The sequence below is a fragment of the Charadrius vociferus genome, unplaced genomic scaffold (assembly GCF_000708025.1).
Source record: "Charadrius vociferus isolate BGI_N301 unplaced genomic scaffold, ASM70802v2 scaffold430, whole genome shotgun sequence".
In the NCBI taxonomy this organism is placed as follows: Eukaryota; Metazoa; Chordata; class Aves; order Charadriiformes; family Charadriidae; genus Charadrius; species Charadrius vociferus.
The window spans coordinates 86684-105787 of NW_009646541.1; the positions used below are offsets into that span (position 1 = coordinate 86684).

The 19104-nt window shown below is 48.2% G+C and overlaps 2 protein-coding genes across 2 annotated transcripts in view; both read right to left on the reverse strand.

Moving 5' to 3' along the window:
- The window catches only part of CHST12 (carbohydrate (chondroitin 4) sulfotransferase 12), an 8916-nt gene extending 7159 nt beyond the window's left edge, over positions 1–1757 (reverse strand). Inside the window, exon 1 of the mRNA XM_009885673.1 lies at positions 1742–1757. The gene's annotated coding sequence lies outside the window, so the exon portion shown is untranslated. The remainder of the gene's footprint in view (positions 1–1741) is intronic.
- A 4321-nt stretch (positions 1758–6078) lies between these two features.
- KIF19 (kinesin family member 19) overlaps positions 6079–19104 on the reverse strand; it is a 15930-nt gene continuing 2904 nt past the window's right edge. The window contains exons 3-15 of the mRNA XM_009886026.1: positions 16790–16900; positions 15661–15748; positions 14932–15068; positions 14563–14688; positions 13356–13550; positions 12446–12598; positions 11407–11529; positions 10555–10708; positions 9418–9589; positions 8204–8393; positions 7328–7598; positions 7044–7165; positions 6079–6225 (exon numbers count right to left, since the gene is read on the reverse strand). Coding sequence (XP_009884328.1) covers positions 6079–6225; positions 7044–7165; positions 7328–7598; positions 8204–8393; positions 9418–9589; positions 10555–10708; positions 11407–11529; positions 12446–12598; positions 13356–13550; positions 14563–14688; positions 14932–15068; positions 15661–15748; positions 16790–16900 — 1989 coding nt within the window. The remainder of the gene's footprint in view (positions 6226–7043; positions 7166–7327; positions 7599–8203; positions 8394–9417; positions 9590–10554; positions 10709–11406; positions 11530–12445; positions 12599–13355; positions 13551–14562; positions 14689–14931; positions 15069–15660; positions 15749–16789; positions 16901–19104) is intronic.

Below are 19104 nucleotides of genomic sequence, written 5' to 3' on the forward strand. Positions count from 1 at the left end.
TCTTTCCCAGAGGCCGAGACCGGCGGTGGCAAAGGCTGAGGAGAGGGCTCTCTTCTCAGAGCTCCCTGAGAGGAGGCTGCGTGGGCGAGCTGCCCCCTCCGAGCAATTACACGAGGAAAATTTAAGCTAAAACTCATTTTTAAATGGGAGGACTCGCGGGAGGGGCGCCCCAGGGGACTGGGGGTGTTCAGCCTGGAGAAGAGGAGGCTGAGGGGAGACCTTATCGCTTCCAACAGCTCCCTGACAGGAGGGGGGAGCGAGGGGGTGTCGGGCTCTTCTCCCAAGTAAAAAGCAATAGGACAAGAGGGAATGGCCTCAAGTTGCGCCAGGGGAGGTTTAGTTTGAATATTAGGGAAAATTTCTTCACTGGAATGGTTATCAAGCACTGGAAGAGGCTGCCCAGGGCAGTGGTGGAGTCGCCATCCCTGGAAGTATTTAAAAGATGGGCAGACGTGGTGCTGAGGGACATGGGTTAGTGGTGGGTTTGGCAGTGTTGATGGTTGGACTCGATGATCTTAAAGGTCCATTCCAACCTAGACGGTTCCGTGATTCTATGACAAGGAGCCAGCGGTGGACGGGGCAGCAGCAGCCCTTGCGCGGAGGTGGATGCAACATCCCCAGACCTGACATCGCTGCTTGCTGGAGCTCGCGGTTCGATGCAGTCAGTTTTAAGCTGTTTTGTGGAAGAAAACCCAGCCTTTTGGGTTCTAGCCCAGCACTCTTTATTAGGAGCAAAGTATATATAACTGGATACAGAAAGGCTAAAAAATGCTGCTGGAAAAGCCCAGAAGAGTTTAAGCTCCCTTTGCTCCTCTTGCCATTTGTGATCGAGAAGAATCAAATCAAAAAGCCGTTATGAGCACTGTCCCACTTTGCGCAGGAGATGGGCTGCAATCTCACCTCCAGCAATTATCATTTAATTTAATAATAATAATCATCTAGTTTACAGATTCCACCTCCAAGATCCCAAATCCCCAACTTTTACATTTGTAAAACCTACATTTTAAGTCTGTTCATAAACAGGGAAATTAGTACATCTTGCAGCTTCGTACTCTTCACAACAGTCATGGCAAATTATCAAACTCTGTTGCACAACTTCCCTTCAGAGATACAGCCTCAAACCGATGCGTTCAGCTCAAATGTCCCACTCTTTGCATGAAATAGCTCCAAACACTGCAACTCTTCATGGTGACTCAGCCCAAAGGTATTTAGTGGCAATATATACGCTTGGAAAGCTCCGTTTTCCATCACTTTTGGTCCTTCAGCGCTTGCAGGTCACGTGAGGTCTTGTAAATAGAGGCTTGGCTCAAGACCTGCTGGCACAGGTTTGTTTGACACACAGTCTGTGCTTATTTTATCTGTGTGTCCTTTTTTTATATCTTTGTTTATGTGAAATAGTCAGCCCCGGGGGGAACAAGTTTTCCTGACCTTCCTACTTCGCAATCGCACCTCTTCCTGCTCCTTTCTGTTTCGTAAGGAAAATTGGCTGCTTGCTTATGCCATCTTACACACACGTATTGCATCCCTACTTCAGGGGTTTATAGCATTTTATAAATACAAGTAATTTAAGCTTTCTCATCCCTGCAGTGAGCTATCCTTCCTCATCTTGACAGGTAGCAAAGCGAGAGGGAGCGTGCCTGGTGTCACACAGCAAGTCAGAAGGAACATGTAGAAGAATTCTTGGCAAGTGCTGCAGCTGTAAAAAAGGTTCTTCACCCATTCAGAAAATGCATGAACCTACCTGAGACTGTCATCTTCAATACTTTGGCAGACTTAGGCGGGAAGCCACTCCTGTTTGGGGCACGGAGTCACTACTTATTCAGTGCAATGACCAGAACTACTTTATTTGCAGTGTATTTAAAAAGCAGGGAAAATGCTTTTAAAAAGCCCCTTATGGAGAAGGCTGCTGGCTGGAGACGTTTGTTCCAAAAAAAACCACATTCCCACGGTTTACCTCCGGGCTGACTCTTATCAGGGTCTTCACCTATCACCATGCTCCTTCTCCCGGCTCAGTCAGATCTGCAATGCTCTGTAGATGGAAAAGAGCTTGGAGCAATCTCTGGCTGCTCTCACAGCCAAACATCTGCTCACCCAAACAGCATTCCAGGCGTGCGTTACACCTCCCAGCTTCACAGCAACACACAGGGATGGTGGGGAAGAAAGGGGAAACTATTTCTCAGGCATTTACATTTGGTTTTAATAGTCAGGGAGCCTTTGGGATGCATGGGTGGCATCCACACTTTTCCCTGGGATAAAAGGCGGCTTGGGCTCCATGCTGACATCTTCTGGGAGGCGAACACTGCTGGGAAAATGAGGTTCTCCTCTTATCTTGCACTCTGTTAACATGCTACTTGTCTTAAACTGAAGCTAACAGCTAGAGTGTGCAGTACAGAGATGAAAGACTTGCAGCAGGGATATGGAGAAAGTAATATACCACCCTATAAGGTCCCTCTCCCCCTTCTACCCTTCCCTCTGCTTTTCAGCATCACAAAATGTATTTTAGCTTTTGTGTTGAGGCGCACTCCCCCTGCACTTGCTTCCCGGACTTCCAGCAGTCTCAAAATTGCAATAATCCCTTGGGGCCATGGAGTCCTGCTCCTCCAGTGACTTCTATTTAGGCTTCGGCTGGTTCCCCCAGCGGGGACCTGACTGCTGCTTTTGCCGACTGCTGGCACCATCTGCAGGCCCTGCAAGCGAGGGAAGATAAAGCGCTGGGTCAAGTTTCTCACGCTTCGACTTAGTCTCATTGCCAGTCAAAATGGGGAAGAGACAGATTGCCACGGGCTGTGGAGGGGAGCGTTTGGCAAAGGCACTGGGATCTGAACATCGTTGCCTTAAGAAAATCCCAAGGCGACACTTTCAGTGGGAGCAGTATGTTGTCACATGGCTAACTCAGATTAAATTTTGTACTTCACATATGGATTAGACTAGGATTATGAACACCTCTGAAAATGTTATTTTCTCTTCCAAAGAGGTTATTTTTGGCTAAGAGGGAGATGGAGTGTAACTCATTCTGGAACATTGCCCATGTCATCTGTAGAGGAAAAAAAAAAAAAAAAGAAAAGCCTTAAAACTTGGCTGTCAAACCCATCACCCACAAGGCTGCTTTCCCAGCTGGACCGTTTGTGTTGCATTTGCAGCTCTTTAGGTTCAGATTGCAAAAGAGCAAGTGCTGAAGAATATTGTAGTGCCTGCTGAGCTAGCCAACCTGGTATTTCGCGTACTCACCCTTGCCTTGCTTCCGTAGGACCCGTCCTTTGACGCTATCGGCGTTGCTCTGCCGGACGGTGCCTGCAGGAACAGTGTCTTTTGGCAGCACCTCTAGTGGAGTCCCCTCTATCAAAGGCAGGGAATGCTTCGTTAGATACGATGGGAGCAGAACACAGTTTAAAAAAACATTTTGCAATGCATGAGTTTGTAATCGCTAGCCAAAATAAATTGCAGCAATATAAATCAATAGTTAAACACTTTAAAAATTAAAATAATATATAAAAAGAACTAATTAGCATCAATCATCGCCCCTTGCCAGAATGGGGAAGGATTCTGGCTTTGTTTCAGTAGGATTTGGGTACCCAGTTGCCCTAAACTCATCCTGGCTTTCTGTGTCAGCACAAGGCAGAACAACTGAAGCACACAGATGGTCGGTGCAGCCTGTCACGTCTTGGTCTCCTTGGTAAGCCTTGGTTTGGGCGCAAAACTGCCTGAATGACTAGACTGAGATCAGCACCTTGTTGCATGTGAACCCGACTGAACGCTAATTCTTCCCCCTAGGTTACAGAGGCATAGTTGAGGCAGTGGTCTACAAAGGATATGCTGTCTTACCCATCAAAAGCTACTTAGATGATATATATAAAAAAAAAAAAGATCAGAACTATTAGTAATCTGATTTTAAGCTTTTACTCTGGCTTATTTCTCACACGATAATACATCTTTTCCAACAGAGCTGACGCAGGATGTCTCCAATGCCTCTTTGGACCCTACCTGAATGGTGGCTGACAGGAACCTTGACCTTTGCGGCAGTGGATATGCTACTCGCAGCTTTTGACTGATGGAAGAGTCTAGCTCGACGCAGGTGGTTCTCACAAGCTTTATCTGTACTGGGGCTTGAGGGAGTCCAGTGCTTAGCTTCTGAGGTCTGAAAGACACCAAGTTGAGTTAACCTCATTGGTGATGTCTCTCACCTCTGGTTGTTGCAATGTTGTACCAAAAATATTCCCTTCACACCTGACTTTAGGCAGGTTTAGGCAGGAGGTCAAGGGCATTATAGAAGAATAAAGATATTTAACTTATTTCCTCATGCAGCTTGTACTATGTATCTCTTACCGTATTTAAAAACCACCCTAGCTCCACTGGGTCTATGTCTTCTGCTCAACCCGTTCCTGTTAGAAAGACAGACAAAGGACCTACCCTGTGGAAGTCTGGTTCAAGAGACTGAGATCTTTTCTTTCTGGCTGTCCTCTGAGCAGACACCTCCTGGTGTCTCCTGTTCTTCAGCACTCCCCTGGCTGGGGAGCACAGCTGGTTCCCAGCTGTGGGCTCTGACAGCAAAGTCCTGATACTTGCACTGTCTCTCATCTGACAGTTTGGGGTGGAATTGGCCTCTAGATACTTCAGGTCAAGCATATCCTCCTGAGAGAAGTGGGCTGAGGAGACTTCACTCCCAGGGTCTCTCTCTCGGGCTCTGGAACGGCGACTGGCTGCAATGAGGGAGATGCTTTTGGTGTTGGCAGCAATTTCCTTCAAGGTCTCCAGACCCAGTGGAACAGCAGCAATGTCTGCGGGTGACTTTTTCCCATGCAAGTCTGGAGAGGGGGGGGAACGCAGCCTGGCAGTCATCTTTCCTGCAGCAACACCTGTTGGTTTCTGCTAAAAATCAAAGCAATTGCAGCATAATTTGCTTGCCATTCAAAGCTTTTATTCTTTTCTCCTTCAAAGCGCTTTCAAACATTTGGAAGACATTAAATTTCACCTGAAATATTGTTATAACAGCTTCTATGTGTGGAGAAACAAAGGCAAAGCTTTTTGAGTGTATATCTCGTGTATAGAGCCCGGGCTACAAAATAAGCCCAGAAGCTACAAAATGAGCCCACAAGCAGGAGACTGATGAGCTCCTACCTCTGCCTCCCCTTCCAGGGTGCTGAGAGAAACTGGTCTCACCAGATGGTCATCAAATCAGGGCCGAGCAGATCAGTAAATTGCATAAAAGGAGGTGATCACCCTGGACAACACAGGTCCCCTCACACCAGACCATGCATTGTATGGTGCGTCCCTATTTACAACACCTGCCACTCCGCTGGATGCACTAGAGACTGCGTGGCTCACGGAGAAGATAGCCCAAATTGGAGGTGGCATCTACATCTAAGCCTTGGGCTCTCAAGCGAATCCCAGACCTCAAACCCAAGGCCAGTGCTGTAGGAGGGATTTTATTGCCTGCCAAGGTTTACCTTCCTCACATACAATAGCTTTTGCTGCTGTGCATGTTCTGCCATTGCAAGAGGAAGGTGCTATCCATGACAAACGTACCTTGAAGGCAAACCAGAGAAAGTTGGGCTGAGATGGGTGTCCAGAGACCCCTCCTTCCTACAGGATGTGGTTTTAGATGATCTGTAGCTGCCACTGTGGAAAGAATATGCCAAGAGGTTAGTAGATGAAAGCACAGGCCCTTTATGAACAGGGAGGGATGAAACATGTCTAGATGAGAGCTCTCAAGCTGCGGGGAAAGCCAGAAGCCTGGTAAACATGGTAATAAAGAACACAGCAAGGAAGGACTTCAGGATTCATGAAGGAGAGAGATTTTGTCCCGTTCCTCACAAACTTTGCTACTTTATTATTTGGTCTAAACACTTGCCAGTCAATAGAAGCAGAACCAAACGTCTCCCATAGCCCTCTCTGCAGAGAAGGTTCCTGCTACAACACAAAGCTACTTTGCCAGAGCAGTATACCAGGAAACTCTTTTCTTACAGATTCCAGTTTCTGGAGGTTCTTCCAGTTTGATATTGCCCGGCTTTGGGGACTTAGCTGGGAGCTGCCAGGTCCCCATGCCCTAGAGAATAAGTCTAATAATGAGAAAGATTCACATTACCTGTCTGACTCAAGGGTGACGGAGGGAATGTCGAAGTTCACCCCCCAGGGAAGATCCTTCATGTTCCCAGGTAGACCCTTTCTGAGCCCATCTTTATTGGGATCCAGATGCTGACTTACATCCAGAGAAGGGCTGTTGTGGGGCTGCAGGAAGAGCAAAGAATGAGAACTTCAGCAGCTTTTTCTCTGTAAAGCCCTTCCTCCAGCCCTGGCTCCCAGTCTGCGGTCACAAAGACACTCTTGATACCCCATGTGCTTTTCCACAGTTCCAGCCACCTGTTATTTGCTCCTCTCCTGTAAAAGGGCACCCAAAGTAGTTTAATTTCTCATGTAACAACTTGACAGGCGGTAAGTTTATTATTCAAGGTGAAACCCAACTCCTTGTCTTGCTCATTCTAGGCAGTCATAATAAACAGGAGACACTGCTGGTTGGACTCCCTGCTGAAGACTGTGGCAATTTCCTGGCAGCCCCTTACTGTCTCAAAACACATACGACTTTTCCAAAGACAAAGAGGCCAGCAGCATCTTTCCCTTCTTGCATGAAAGACCTGAGGACTTCAGTAACAACTGTGCCATGAGCAAGCAGAGGCCTCCAGAGAGGACGGTATCCTTCAGCAGTCGCTTGTGGAGTTGCATGTTTGGCCATCGAACCTTTGCTTTTCTGCTTGCCAGCAAGCCACAGTCACCTCTTTCAAATCTAACGCAACAGCAACTGAGTGAACACTCTGGCTCAGGCACAGCCCTGCCTGGGTCCTTCTCTGTCACTAAATGCCTTATTAATTCTCCAAGTCAAAGGGAAGGAGGGAAGGAGAGCAGAGCCCCAGAGACAACGTGTTCCTAAAACAAAGCCCCTGACTGGCACCAGGACCCAGCCAGGGTTTGGGTGCGTCTGAATCTATGGCCATGACTCAAAATCATGGGACAGCGTGAATTCTCCAGCACAAGGGTCTCCTCTGCCTTACCCTGAGCGTGCTGGACATCACTGAATGTAGCAGAAGCAGTCGGTCCAGCGTCCCCTCCTCCAACTCGGAGAGGTGCAGGCGGTGTAACCTCACCAGTGTCTCTGGGACAGGAATGTTCTGGGCTGGAGCAGGGATGGGGAGGAAGAGTTAAAGATCACTCCTAGAGAAACAGCTGAGAACTGTGGAGTCATGACATCCAAGACAAGGTGGACTGCTCTCCACTTTGGCATCAGAAAACAAAACTCAGAGCTAATGACAGGGCAGGAGCAAAGGCACTGCTTTACCTTTTATCAGCATCTGCTGCTGCTGAATAATTTCTTCACAGAGTAGCATGTGCTGTTGCAGTTGCTGGATCACAAAGTCCTTCTGGCACAATAGATTCTCCTTGTACAGTGTATTTGCTTCCAGCTCTGTGTTGCCAAGCTCAAGCTCATGGGCTCTGCAGAGGAGCCTTAGCACCTCCTGCTGATCCTCACTGGTGATTTGTCTGGGGAAAAACACCTCCATCTGGGAAGCTTTTTCCTTGGCATGTGCTAAGTGCTTCTCCAGCTCTGTCTGAAAAGGATAGATAGGAGGTTGTCAAGGCAGCTCGGCTTCTTGGGATAACAAAGGCATCTGAGCAAATCTCTGCTATGTCCTTCATGCTGAGATTAAAGTAACATCTACAAAAAGTATTTTGCTTATTCTGCTAGTAGCCACCATGTTTCAGTCATGGCAGAGCTACCCAGACGCGTAGTTCTTGCCTAGAGGAACTCACGAACATTAACGTTAGCTGCCAAGAAAATAATCACCAAAAGTGATTACCAAAAACATTGAACAACCAGCGAGTGACAAACCCCCAAAATGTCCCTGAAAGAGGAAACGGGCAGAATTAGCTCAGTTATGGGTGGGGAAGCCCAGACAGTGGGTTTGTGATTTTCCCCTCATCCTAAAAAGCACAGGGCCAGAGGCAGGATACAAACATCACTGTTCCCATGCCGCTTCCTTCAGCAGCCCAAAGTATTTTGGAGTCCAGCTGCAATACAGGTGCCACACTGCTTTTGCAGTGCTAGCCCAAAACCACGAGAACCTCTCTGAGTTACGCTGCTGCCATCCTGCCCCCAAGCACCCGCCGGGCAGAGGTCAGAGTAGTGACCATAAGGGCACCTTCACCTCCTCACCTTCAGGGCCGCCGTCTTGCGCTGCTCTGCCAGCAGCAGGTTGATCTCTGCTCTTGCTACCGTAACTTCATGAGGTTCAGGTGAATCTGTGACATCCGCTTCCCTGTCTTCCTCCTCTGTGTTTTCATCTTTCTCCTCCTTTGCTGGCTTGTCGTACTTGCATGCACCCTGAGCCTTCTCTCGTTCCCAGCTGCCAGCAAAAAAAGAAAGGAACTTCTGGGACATGGTGACATAACTCTAATGATGCATGTGTAGCCCTTCATTATGTCTGTCCAACAGCTTCTTGCATGACAGCAGCAGAACTAATTAGTCCAGGCTGCTCTGGAGTTGGACAAGCCATGCAGAAGAGTGCAATTAGCTTCCTCCCGTTTGGACGTCTGTAAGACAGGCCTCCTATGTGATCTTCCCATGGCAAGAGCAGTGCTTTTCCCCACCTCAACACAAATTGTTCCTATTCACAGGTACTTCTTGAACATCTTTAATGTCCTGAAGACTGTTTTAACTACAAAAGACTCAAATCCTAAGGGACTATAGATTTTACAGAGGCATTAGGTGGGTGACTAGTGATAATGTGAGTGAACTGACACCTACTTACAGTTTATCCAGAAGAAAGGGATGATGCTGCTTTCTCTGACGTGAAATCGTGCCCAGATGCAGTGCATCGGGATGGAAAACACTTCACAAACACAGAGTGACTGGACCATGGAAGGACCAACAATCCCGGTCTGTGCTGCCATCCAGTTCTTCCCATTAAAACACAAGTCCAGAATAGGGTCCAAATAGAGGTGAGATATCTACCATCTATACTTTTAGTCTGGAGCTTAAACTTGATGCTAGAGGCAGCTGGTTGCCTTTCGGAGCTACATCAGGCAATTGCACTTCAGTGCAGCACCACGTGCAGGCTGCAGCCTCCTTACAAGCACCAGGAGGGATTAGGGATGTGCTTCTCAATAGCAGAAATCACCCGCTGCAAATATAGCACCTTAATCTGCGGCTCAGAGTCGCATGAACTTAATCTCCCTTAAATCCCTGGGTACCTTTTGCAGACCACCACCCTCCCAAGTTTTTCCTCATCACACAGGTAAATCTCAAACCTACACTTGATCTCACCTTTTTGTCATTTCTGTTGCGGGGGACCACGGGATATCGGCATTTCTCATGGTGAGGTTGGAGGTCCACGTATAAATCGTGCTGAAAGCTACGGAGGTACTCACTCGGTGATTGTTAGGAGGTGCCTGCAGGTGTCAACGTGCAGCTCAATGTTGGTGTTTTCCAGCTCCATCAGGCTGCGACGCATCTCCATTTGCTCCCTGAAAGCCCCCACCAGCTGTGCCCGCAAGGTGTTCATCACCTGCGCACTGTGTGCCTCAGAGCCTTCGTGCCTCTCTGCTGCAGGAGAAGACGTTTCTGACCTGACGTTAGGCCAGGTAAACTTGTCCCAGTTCTCCACAAAACTACTTTAGGACCAAGCCACTCAGTCCATGTGTTACAAGGCGTTCATTTAAAGTACTGCTTCATTCTGCAGTCTCTTGACGTTAATCATGTGCTTAAGAAACCTGATATATTTTTATGATTGTATTATTAGCAACAAATAGGTCTCATTACTACTGCTTTTGTGAGTATTGAGAGGATACTGCATTGAGGGGACATCTCTTCCCTTTTTCCACTGGCCAAAAACAAAAAGGTATCGGTTTTCTGTGCTTGTTATCTAGAAATGACCTTGGGTATTGGTAGCAGAGACCTATTATACCTCGTGTCTTCTCTGTCAGAGAACTTGACTATTTTTATTTCATTCCTTGCCAGATTCCCTGACAAAAGGAACAATCCCCAGGGCAGAACAATCAATGTTTTAAAAGCTTTGCCCTGCCCCCCTCCCTATTTTTTTTTTTATTAGGTGCAACGAACCATACAACAGAGCTCCGTGTCCTGACGCAGCCTCAGAGCCTGCAGTGACGCAGGCTACAAACTCGGTCACCTCTCTGTAAGAGTCAGGGCTTCCCACAGCAAATGCCACCACTTGGTGTCAAAGCTCTTTTCAAGGGCAGGTTCGTGAAATTTAATACATTTTAATGTTGGGGAAGATGCTGAGAAGGTCGAATGTGTCGTCCGTCATCACACAGCACATCACAGACAAGCTCACACAGAAAAACAACTTCATCTCCCCCGCCTGCCTCCTCTGCCCATCAGACTGTGTTCTGTGCTCTGGTTCTCCACAAGCATTGTTGAACCGGCTTCCCTCTGCTACGTCTGCATGGAGGCCCACCAAGTGCTACCACAACACATCCACGCAGCTCTACTCCCAGCTCCCTTCCCTCCAGACACCCCAGAACAGGTCTTGTTCCTGGCTCTACCTTGCAGATCCCCGAGGTCGGTGCTGACTGTACTTTTCTCCTTCTCCTGGTTTTTGACCCTGTCCTTCAGACGCTCGATCTCCCTGTGGAGGTCCGTGATGATGCTGGTGTATTGGTCGATGTGGTAGGAGATGTTCCGCAGGTTACATTTTACCTGGTGAGCCAGAACACATGAGCATTTGTCCCACGGTCCGTTATTGGTACAATGGCTGCAAACAAAGCTATGCCTTTGGTTGGAGTGGCCCTCAATCCTGTGGTGGGGAAGAATTTGCCCTCATGAGTGGGGAGACTGTAGGTTAGTGGTTTTCCCTAATGCTGGGAAATTCCCAAAAGGCAACAGAGAAAAGCCAGGGGCCTTGTGTCCACAGGGAAAACAGAGAGATCCACAAAGAGTGAAAACCCTGTTGTAGATCATTGTTCATCTTCCTTCACCCCACAAGCCTCTCCATTTTATCCCTCCTTCCTGCAGCCCCTCTGCTCCTCTTTCAGACCCAGCATCCCCACTGGGACATTCCCCATACGTTGTCCTGCCAATAGCCATCTTCCACCCATCATTCCTTATGTTCTGCACCTAGGTCCATACCAGGCACGTCATCCTCTTCCTCTCCATCATTCTGCCCCCTTGTTTTGACCCTCATATTCCTCTTCTCATCCGCAACCCACACAATTTGCTTTCCACTGTTCCCTTCATCTGCTTTTCTTCTCTTCTGTCACTCACACTGAGCTTCTGTGCCATCCTGCACTGCCCCCTCCCGAAGTTTGTTCTCCCTTCATCCACTACATCTTCTCCTTCCGCTTTGCAAACTTTTAATCCCTAACCCCCAGCCCCTTGTGAGTCGTGTGCCTGTTTACCTGTGTCTTGATGCTTTTTGCTCGATGGGCGTAGATCAAGGTCATTCGAGATTCTTCAAAGGAGGTACTGGCTGGGCTGATATGTGCAATCATAACAGTCCTGCTGTTGCCCCCTAATGAGTCCTGCAGGGAGGCAACGTTGATGTGGTTAGTATGGACGTGCCGGGGGCTCGCTGCTCACTGGTAACCACCGTGGCTGCGTACTCCTGCGGTTCATTGAGATTCTGGTGGAGAATCCCAATTAGGAGTGAAGGAAGTGCTGGTAAAAGGCCATTCATTAGGCCCTGTCTCCATCAACAGCAAAATCAATAAGTAATTAACTTCCTAAAAAGAAGAATTTTTGCCAGAAAATCACAATTTCCACAAATACGCTGGCAGCTTCTCAATGCTGCCCACAGCAGAAGCCTGCCTTTTTCTCCATCCCTTCTCCTCCCACCATCCCCTAGAAAGCACATCCGTCAGGCAGCGACAGCGATGCCTCAGCACCAAGGCTTGAGGTGGGGTTCATAAATGCAGTTGTAAAGGATCCATAAAATAATCAGTGCAGCAGAGAGCCTGTCTGCAACCTCTCTGATTTCCTAAGGGAGAGACAGCTTATGACAGCACATAGTCACTCTCAGCCTCTCTCTCTCTTCCTCCTGCCCCAACAGCATCCTAATTTATTGGCCAATTTCAACCAAATCTTAGAGGAGGGATGAAACATTCAAAGGCAGTAAGTTCATTAAAAAAAGGAAAAAGAAAATCACTTATCACCCACAAGCTTAGAGACACATGACCCAAATCTAGAGGATTTCCTTAACCCTGTAGGAGGTCCTTCCTTAACAGCGCGGATGACAACGTGTTTATTATAGACAGCGCTGTCTGAGCCAAACTCCAACTGAATTGCAAAGCTCATGCAAGATCCTGGTGGGGCGTCCCAAGCTGGATAAAGACAATGCATGGAGATACTCAAGGATCAGCTCTCAAGCCCTGTCTGAGCTGAGCGGTGATACCGGCAACAGACACGCCGAGCTCCTTGCTGACCCGCAGTGGACAGTACCTTCAGCAGGCGCGTGAGTTTGCTGTCTCGAAAATTAACAAACTGGGCCCGGCTCCCCCCCTTCTCGCTCAAAGCGTTGATGCAGTTGCCCAAAGCCAGCAGCGAGCGGTTGATGTGGGCTCCTTCCTTCATCCTCTTGCCCCGGTTCTGAGTCTGTCAGGAGGGGAGGGAGGGGGGACAGACAGACAGACGAAGAACACGCTTCAGAACGGTGTGTGGCATCGCCGGGGTCAAGGCAATGCGTCCTGCAAAAATCAACCTGAAAGTGCAGGGTTAAACCCCACTCTGAGGCACAGAGGTGCTGGTGGGAGTACATTTCTTGGAAAGATGGCCCAGCTCTGACCTCTTGGTTCTTAAAAAGATAGCTATTAATTATTTCCTAAAGATGATTTCAGAAATTAAGATGCATAACTACATCACTCCAGAATTCTTGGGCTTGGTAGAGATACCAGGTATGTAAAATCTCTCGCCCTCAAGTCACCTCCCTGAATTCCAGCATTTCCCCCTTCCCATAGGAGCCAGCTGCCTTATTTTCCACCCACCAGCATCCCTCCGTTCCACTGGTACCAGTTTTCTCCCTGACAGCCCAGCCGATCCCTGCCTAACAGACCTCAGCTTCTACACGGGTGTGAAATTCACTGCTGCTTTTTCAGACTTGAGAATAGGCTGCGCCCAAAAGCTGGTTCAGATTTTTCTGATGATACTAGCTGGTCTAATAAAGGATATTACCAATACCATCAAACTTTGTCTGTTTTTAGGCTGTCTCAGGTACAAACTGCTGCTCTAAAGTGACAGAGAAACACATACAGTGCTGGTTTCCCCGGGGATGAGGGCAGGCGTGCAGACCCTGCACAGCAGGCCATGGGAATCCAGCCTGGTCTCACCAAAAGCTGCTGAGATCCAGCCGTACCTGGGCTGCTCTCTCTGACCCCGCCAAGTCGACCATGAAAAGCTTTCCAATTCTCACTTCCTTGCCCATTGCCTTCCTTCGGCTTTTCTGCGTCACTGTCACCTGCAGCACTGCGTGCGAGCGGGAGGACGTCTTGTTGGCAGCAGTGGGCTCCTGCGTGCGCTGCTTGTTTCCTTTCGTTAACAGCTGCATGATCTAAACCACACGGAAAAGCACAGAGAGATGTCCTCTCGGATGAGGACAGGCTGAGAGAGTTGGGGGGTTCACCCTGGAGAAGAGAAGGCTCCGGGGAGACCTTAGAGCACCTTTCAGTGCCTAAAGGGGCTCCAGGAGAGCTGGGGAGGTACTCTGGATCAGGGAGGGGAGCAATGGGATGAGGGGGAACAGTTTTAAACTGAAAGAGGGGAGATTTAGATGAGATATTAGGAAAAAATTCTTTCCTATGAGGGTGGTGAGCCCCTGGGGCAGGTTGCCCCGAGAAGCTGTGGCTGCCCCATCCCTGGAGGTGTTCAAGGCCAGGTGGGACGGGGCTTGGAGCAACCTGGGCTGGTGGGAGGTGTCCCTGCCCAGGGCAGGGGGTGGCACTGGATGATCTTCAAGGTCCCTTCCAACCCAAACCATTCTACGGTTCTCTGTACAGCTCTGCCTGAGCCATAACGTGACTAGCAGCAGACTGACCCCCTCACCCAGGGCACGGGCACACTGTGGTCCCCCACATGCTAGAGGGGGTTTTGCCGTAGATTTTCTCCAGATCTCCTCCTTGTGACCTTGCAAGTGCAGGTTTGTTGGGTTTGGGGCTGTTTTCCTGGGAGGCCTGTTTGTCTCACGCCCAAGGCACGTGTAGAAGTGCACATCAGTGTAGCTCAAGGGGATTTCATTATTTCTTCTCCCTCTCCAAATGGTTTCTTGACAGATACGTACACAAATCAAAGCACTCTTGTCCTTTCAGGAAAGCAGCGTGCGCCCTGGGGAAGCAGAGCTAGCAGGAGTTTAGCTGGGGACTTTAGCCACTCGTGTGGCTCCATGATCAGCCCTTTCCATACAATTTATCCCATTAATCCAGTTCCACCAAGGTCCTGCTACACAAGGTCCTTGCTACTGAGTAAGGCAGAGGCAACGGGAAGGTGTTAAGACGTGGTAAAGCACTGTTGCATGCGAGCACAGTCCCCCTCCCTTTCTCCTCACCATGGACTGTAGCCCCAGGTACCTCCTGAGCATTTGTAGTAGAGACTTCTGTAATTCCTGCTATCTGGATGCTGCCTCTGGAGTCCTCTCTCAGGTCCAAGAACCCCGAGGATGGGTTCAGGAGGTCGCGGATCACTTCGTTGTAGATCTGAGGGTAAGAAACAAGGGGTTGGTGTGAGACCAGCATTGGGACTTTAGATGTGCAAAGAGGGTTGAGCTGATCCTGTATTTCTTTGGAGTGAAAGGGAAGATGGGAAGATGCAAGCTGTACAACGCGAGGGGAGCACCGTGTGATGGACAGCCTTGGACACCCCACCTCCCATTCCGCCTGCTCCCAGGGGCTCGCTGAACTCCCGCAGAGCCTGGATCACGCGCAACACAGACACTTCACCTCCAGGTAGGACATGGAGACGGTGTACTCCATCTCCTCGGCGGTAGCTTCAAGGGCCTTAAAGAGGTCATCAAGAGTGCGGATATAAATCCCCGGTTCACAGTCCGTCCCTAGCATCGTGTAGGTTTTTCCTGCCCCTGTTAAAGATACAAAGAAGAGTAAAGACCAGCTTCTACATGAGCAAGTTTCCACAACAAATAAAGCCTGGCTTCCTTCCGATTTCTGTCCTTCAGCCCCAAACTTCCTCCAGTTACTTCCGTTTCTAACCCCACAATGACGCTGCCGCGGGAAAGACTCAGCACGTGCCATCCAAAATGGGTAGGAAGAGAACTTGCAGAGGGGCAGATAGGTTAACTGCCCTCTGGGTGTTCAGAGCCAGGGTAGAAATATGTTTTCATATCATCTGTAGTCTATAAGTGCTTTCTACAGCTCTGTCTATTCTCCTGAGATCAGTCTCCAGCGTTGTACAGATGCCCTCATCTCCTCCTCCTTCTTAATGGCAAGATTTGTCTCTGCTGAATTCCACCCCAATTAAGTGACTCCTCAAATAGGGCAGCTTTGCTGTTACTTTAGCATTAAAGGAAGATCCAGACTTCCTGAGGAGAATGGTATTTTAGTGCTTCAGTCTTGTCCTCAACAGTAAGCAGTTATTGGCATTAGAGTTCATTTCTGGTTTGTGCAGTTGTATTTTATTAATCTGGAGCAGTGCAGCTACGGGGACTACATTACCTGTTGGACCGTATGCAAAAATGGTTGCATTGTAGCCAGAAATGACTCCTTCTATCAGGCTTTTGGTCGTGGACACATATACTTCCTCCTAATTCAGTCAAAAAAGCATAAACTTATGGTCAGGCATAACAGCTGTCCAAACAATCTATACCTAATTGTATTCCCCATGATTTTCTCACTATGTTTTACAAATTTCCTGGGCTTTGGAACGATTCGTGAACCGTTTGAATTTCAACACATCATCAAAATGAGCAGAAAAGCACAAAGGTTTATTGAATTTTCTAAAGGCAGGCGAGATGCAGGAGGCTTACTTAGAATAAATGACCTTAAATTTGATTATTTTCTTGGATTCTGAACGGGGAATGCTTTGTTTTTGCTTTGTGCCTGCTGAAGAAGGGAGTAAATTCTCTCCCTGACCTTATCCTTGATTGAGAAGTGCCACTGGGCTTCCAAAAGGTCTTGGGTAGCACACAAGGGTTGCTACACTGGGGGTTCACGTGAAAGAGAGAGCAGACAACTGAACTGCTTGTGAGAAGCGAGGCTGCAGTGGCGGCACGGTGATGGCAAAATGCAGGTGCTGATGGAACCCTCATACCGCACCGTACATCTGTGTGCAGAGCACGGCGCAGTAGGGGCACCAGAGCTCATCGGGGAGCCTGTAAAACAAGAGGGGCACAGGGAAGAAGCGTGTGAGCAAGGACCAAGCAACGTGACGATGAGCTTATTCACTGGGGACCTCGGGAGACAAAGCTCTTCATCTCTGCTCGGCTGTCTTGCATCTGGGGAGTCCCGATGCGGGAGGGAGAGGCAGACTGAACAGGGCACCAGTCTCCCCACTTCTCTGTCAAAGGGAAAACCCTCACGGTCCTCTCTCCTTCAGAACCATCGCCTTTTGTCTGGGTGACGTGGCCTCTGGGATGCGCACCTCTACTCACCTGCCAAAAACATTCATCTAAGCAGGGAAAAGCGTTCTCATGTTAAGCCTTTTGGTTAAAAAAAAAAAAAAAAAGGAGGAGGATGTTCCCTGGGTTGCTCTGTGATCAAAAACCATGTCAAATACAAATGTTTTTTCTCGGGATCTGTTAGCTCGCAAGATGTCATCTGGATCTTCGCTGGAGGAGGATGTTACCTGGGTTGCTCTGTGATCAAAAACCATGTCAAATACAAATGTTTTTTCTCGGGATCTGTTAGCTCGCAAGATGTCATCTGGATCTTCGCTTGGATCCATCAGGACCACCCTCTGTTATAAGATAAAGTCAGAAGAAGGGCCGTTATGTCTGGTTTGGTTCAGAGCCCGTCGGGATTTCTTACAGCACTATCCCCATCGCAAAGGAACGTTGCGCTACAGCTTTGGGTGGATAACGCACTTATGTGCACAGTGCGGAGGTCGATAAGCTCTGCAACCGATGTCGCAACCTGGGTGATTTGGAGAACCAGTGGCTGCTGCAAAATGCTTTGGAGGTCCGTTGTGCTGTGAAACAGCCGCTGGCATTGGGTAAGAGCGGTGGTTGCAGGGACGTGACACCCAACCAACCCCCACACAAGCAGAGGGGGACGGGACCTCTCACCTCAATTTTCAGCCAAGATTCAGACCAAGGAGCTGTGAAAGAAAATAGTTAAGTACCTCAGGAGCAGAAGTGCCCAAAGTCATCTTCCAAAGCCTTTCCTGCAGAAGGACTGATACAAATGTCTGCATTGCTCCAGGACAGAAACTTAATTCCATTTCTGGCTTTTATTAAGGAAAAAGCAAAGGTGGGAGAGGAGTTGCAGCAGGTTGCAGAACTGGTTCTGGTTCTTTTCAGTCCCTTGGGATCTATTTTAGTACATAATTATCACAGTATATAATTACTGTGGAGAGTGGTATTCTTTCTGCTCCGCTGAACCAGCTCATAAGGAGATGCTCAAGCCTCAAGGGGGGGGACAGAGAACCCTGTGCCTCCTACTCCAGAGCAACTTTCACTCTCTCGCAGGTAAACAAATCATTAGATGAGCAATTAGAGCGTAGATCAACCACCACTTGACCTACAGAATAACTGCACCGGTGTGCCAGGCATGGGAGAGAGAGGAGCATCAAGTGCCCGTGGGGTTCAGGAAATGTCAAGACTTTGGTTTGGCTTTTTCTTTTGCATTTCCTAAAAACCTGCTGAATTTCAGGTCTCTAACGAGTATCTCTAGTTTTGATCTGCAAATTTTCAATTACCAGAATGACTTTTTTTTTTTTTTTCCTTTTAATTCTTTGCTTTTCACTGGTCCAGCTCAGATCTTAAAACCTGAAGCAACACAAGAACAAACTCCAAAGGGAACTCCTGGTCTATCCTCGGCAGCGGCATTTGACCGCAAAAGATGGGCTGACACCTAATCGTGCACAGATGCAAGCGTGACAGCCGCGAGCGGAGCTTGGAGTGCTTCCTTTAGAAATCTGCTCTGTAAACACTTTCAGGCCCCTTTTACTGAGTCCTTGTAACGTCCATATTTTGCTCACAGTGTACCCATGCACCCAAAAGAGTCCTTCTCTTCCAACCTGGGGCTAACACCTTGTCTGTCCAGCAGTATTCCAACAGCACAGACCTTCTGCTGTCGCACAGAAGCATTAAAACAGAACAAGACACGAACAGAGTCGGTTTTGAGTCAGGATTAATAAGCAGACAGAAGCAGTTCTAAATGAGTTAGGCTGGGAGTAAAAATAGCAGGGAACATGATGTAAATCAAAATACACCAAGAAATCCAAGTACTTCAACTGCCCAGTCAATTAATTTGCTTTCATAATTACAGTTATTTGCATTATTAAGAGAAACTCATTCTCATAGATAGAAGTTACTCAGACTAATGTAATGCACATTTCCTTCCCTGATTCCCATTAGAGAAAATAGATCTCAGGGCAGATGATGCAAGTCTGAATAAGCTGTATAAAAATAAAGCTGATATCCTTGTGAGGTTAATGGCTGCATTAAAGAAAAAGAAAAGGAGAAAAAAAAAACCCAAACAGATGTTTCACCAGTAAGGTGCTAAACAAAAATTGCCTTGGTAAGATAATCCGTAAAGAGGAAAGAGAGATTCATGCTCTCTTTGCTTCTGAAGGCTGCTATCATTTCACTATTGCGTGGAGACAGGAGACAAGATATATTACAGAGTTAGCGTGCGTTCAGAATGGGTTCAGAGAAAGATCAGCTGAAGCACAATAGAAAATAATGGGATTTACACTGGAAAAGAAGGTAAATACCAAGGGCACAGTAAAAATATGTGAACAGATGTAGCCATGTAGAAAAGGTAAGCCGGGACCTCCTGCAATCTCTGCCTCTTAAAAAGAGGAGCAAGAGGTGAAAGGAGCAGAAGTGGAGAAGAGAAGCGATGTTTGCACGGGGAGCTGCATCCCTGCGGTGTCCCAGCAAGGCCAGGGGGTTGGCGGGGTTTGAAAGCAAGCGCTTGCATGGCAACCAGGAGAAG